The sequence below is a fragment of the Neovison vison genome, chromosome 6 (assembly GCF_020171115.1).
Source record: "Neovison vison isolate M4711 chromosome 6, ASM_NN_V1, whole genome shotgun sequence".
Taxonomy (NCBI): domain Eukaryota; kingdom Metazoa; phylum Chordata; class Mammalia; order Carnivora; family Mustelidae; genus Neogale; species Neogale vison.
In genome coordinates, this window is record NC_058096.1 from 13,556,631 (window position 1) to 13,560,173 (window position 3,543).

The window sequence follows — 3,543 nt, forward strand, 5'->3', positions numbered from 1 at the left end:
GACTGGCACCGAACACGCCTGTCCACAGGAGATAAGCGGCTCTGGGCGATTTCACAGAGCCAAGCAAAGACAAATTTCTTGAAATCTCATGAGAAGACTGGATCAGAATTTATTAGGAAGATGTATTCATGAGAATCACCTGAGATTCTTATTAAAAAAAAATTGATTTCTAGAATCTCACGGTGAGAGTAGGAAAGGATTGCTCTAGAAATCCAAATTTCAAACAAGATCTTCCAACAGTTTTTTTGCCTACTGGTTATTTCAGAACCCCGGGCCCTGTGGGTCCTGAGGCGCCTTCGGAGTACCTGAAGTACCACTGCCACCAGGTGGCAGTAGATCCAAATTACAGGTTCTAAAGGCATTGGAGGGGAGAGTCAGCAGTTCAATTTTTCCAGCAAGCACCCAACTGTCTCGTTAAAATGAAGGCAGTCACCTCACAGACATAGTTTAAGTTTTCTGGACTAGCTGATGTAGAGTTTATATAATTTGGACCCTTGAAGGCACAGCTTTGCATCATTTTAATTCATTCCTTTTGTTAAAAACTTAATTTGAAAATAGACCTTATCTTTTTAGTCTCTCCAACTATAAAATCTCACAACATGTAATCATTTTGTAGAGTAAAAGAAACCATGGAAAAATGATCTGTAAAAAGTTCTTCTTTTTTTAAGTTTTAAATTCTAGTTCGTCAACATACAGTGTAATATTAGTTTCACGTGTACAATATAGTGATTCAACACTTCCATATAAACCCAGTGCTCGTACAAGTGCCCTTCTTAATCCCCATCACCAATTTCTTCCATCACCCCCGCCCCCCACCGCCCCACTGGTAGCCATCCATTTGTTCTCTGTAGTTAGGAAGCTGTTTTTTTGTTTGCCTCTCTTTTTTTTTCTCCCCCCCTTTTTTTTAACCTGTTTTGTTTCTTAAATTCCACATATAAGTGAGATCATACGGCGTTTGTGTTTGATAACTTATTTTGCTTAGCATTATACCCTCTAGCTCCATCCACGTTGTTGCATGTAAAAAGTTCTTCTATCAAAGAAATTGGGGGGCACCTGGGTGGCTCAGTGGGTGAAGCCTCTGCCTTCTGCTCAGGTCATGATCTCAGGGTCCTGGGATCGAGCCCCGCATCTGGCTCTCTGCTCAGCAGGGAGCCTGCTTCCTCCTCTCTCTCTGCCTGCCTCCCTGCCTACTTGTGATCTCTGTCAAATAAATAAATAAAATATTAAAAAAAAGAAATTGAGAAAAGCGACATCTTAACAGAGAGAGAGAGATGTCTGACTGAAATAATTAATTTTGCCTGTTGGACTCTATGACCATCCATTAAGGAGAGAATAAGTAAAAAGAGTTGATATCTATGACATTTTCTTTTTTTACTTTCAGAAAATCCAGACCCTTCTTCTACCACAAAACAAGACTATTTCTTAAACTTTTGAATTGGAATAGACTTAGCTTTGCCAAGCTCAGATTCTTTCTGAGAAATGGTCACGCAGGGCAAAATGTGAGCAGAAAAAAGTGTTGCATCCTTAAATATAACTGCCATTTCCTAATGGATCACAGCATCCAAGCTTGTTTTACTAGGAGTCAGTAAGAAGCCAGCACGGTACAATGTGACTTTGAAATTAAGGGTCATTCCATTCACCCCCAGCATAGCAACTCCACAAGTCAGCTTGGCAGTCAGTGTTCAAGATGATTTACAACAAAGAATGTATGCTCTTCATGGGGGAAAAAATGCATTAACAAGGAAGATGCTCATAAATTAAATCCACGAAAATTACTAGTAGATGATCCACAGCCAGTGACCTAAAAAAAAAAAAAAAAATAAAAGATTCTGTTATTTGGTGTTTCTGCAGCCTCTGTAATAAAACTTACTCCGATGGCTACATGTAGCAATGTTTTAAAAACGAAAAACTAAAAAAGAAAACAAAACTTTTGAGGTGAAATTCACATAGAATAAAATGAACCACCTTAAAGTGAACAACGCTGGGGTGTTTACTACATTACATTTATAGCGTTTTGCCATCACCCCCTCTAGTTCCAAATAATTTTCTTTGCTCCAAAAGAAACTTCACACCCACGAGCAGGCAGTTTACCCACGTTTTTGAACAGCACAGGGAGAGAATTTCAAGACTGTGTAGAAATGTTCACATTGCTGCCAAAGCTTTTTTAGTCTAGCTCTGTCTTGGGAGGAGTTTATCATCAGAGGATTTAAAGAGTCTCACATGATGCAATCCAAGGGTAGTTAAACGATGGGGCACTGATGAAAAGAATTCAATTGTCTCTTGAGGATGGCCTTGGCTTTGAAGACACAGCACATTCCTTTGCAAATAGAAAAGCCAACAAAAATGTGGGCTATGAGTCTGTGGGTTCCTTTACGCGCATTTTATTACCAAATAAGAGACTTATTTATGCAAATGAATGGAAAGATATTTAGACAACTGTGTCATGCCCATCAGCTGGAGGTATAAAAAGCCTTCTGCAGGAGGCCACCAGCATTCACACTTGGGTAACTCGCTCTTCCCCATCCATCCCATTCCTCCTCAACTCCTGCCACCATGACTCGTTTCTTCTGCTGCGGAAGCTACTTCCCCGGCTATCCTTGCTATGGAACCAACTTCCACAGGACCTTCAGAGCCACCCCCTTGAACTGCGTCATTCCCCTGGGCTCTCCCCTGAACTATGGTTATGGATGCAATGGCTACGGCTCCCTGGGCTACAGCTTTGGCGGTAGCAACATGTACAACAGGGGCTGTTGCTATGGCGGCAGCTTCTGCAGGCCATGGGGCTCGAACTCTGGCTTCGGCTACAGTACTTACTGAAGGACCCATGGCTCCAGGCAGCGCAGAACTCCCCATCGATTCTCTGTGTGCGAACCAATCTGAAGAGCAATGACTGTCTTCCTGTCTCCAGATGCATGCGGGAGCTACATCTTCCATCTTCTTCCTGACTTCTTCCTGAGTTCCTGGTCTTTGACGATGCCGAACAAGCCATTCAGGCATCCAGTACTGAACTGATACTTACCTACAGCCAAGGAGAACAAGATGTATTTCTCCGACATACCTTAATTTTAGCTGTGAAGCAAGTAGATTGCCTCTTCTAGCTGCTCTGCTCCTGTGTTACTAAGTTCTGCATCGACATCAATGTATTACAATTGGGTGTGGGTAGAAAGGGGTTTTGCTGTCAGTCTCTTAATAAATCTATTTCATTCAGCACACATGTTTTTGTTCCTGTTATTTATTTTACCTTGCTTTTATGCTTTTGAATTCATCAGCCAGTTTCAACCTATAGTGGCTGACTTTAACCAAAACTTAATTTTGAGTTCAGACTGTTCACCAGGATATGGCGATGTCTCATTATTTTGTCCCTTAATGTTGAGATTTCAATTTTTAAAAAGGTCTTAAAAGGGTTCTAAATTAAATCCAAAATACACTGCCACTGTCAGTGTTTTTCTATGCTGACTATAAGTAGGAACATTTCTTAGCTGTTGAATGCTCAAAAAATTTCTTTCCTTCTTTCATTAGTGACACCGTCTCATTTAGTTTCTT

At 41.0% G+C, this 3,543-nt stretch overlaps 1 protein-coding gene across 1 annotated transcript; it reads left to right on the forward strand.

The window, feature by feature from the left end:
• Positions 1 to 2,514: 2,514 nt before the first annotated feature.
• On the forward strand, positions 2,515 to 3,214 carry LOC122910313 (keratin-associated protein 7-1). Its single transcript, XM_044254960.1, has one exon. The coding sequence runs from the start codon at positions 2,554 to 2,556 to the stop codon at positions 2,815 to 2,817; it is 264 nt and encodes an 87-aa protein (XP_044110895.1). The 5' UTR covers positions 2,515 to 2,553; the 3' UTR covers positions 2,818 to 3,214.
• The last annotated feature ends 329 nt before the right edge of the window (positions 3,215 to 3,543 follow it).

What these genes read in the sequence shown, in the direction of transcription:
- LOC122910313 (XM_044254960.1), top strand. Translation starts at nt 2,554, where the DNA reads ATGACTCGTTTCTTCTGCTGCGGAAGCTACTTCCCCGGCTATCCTTGC.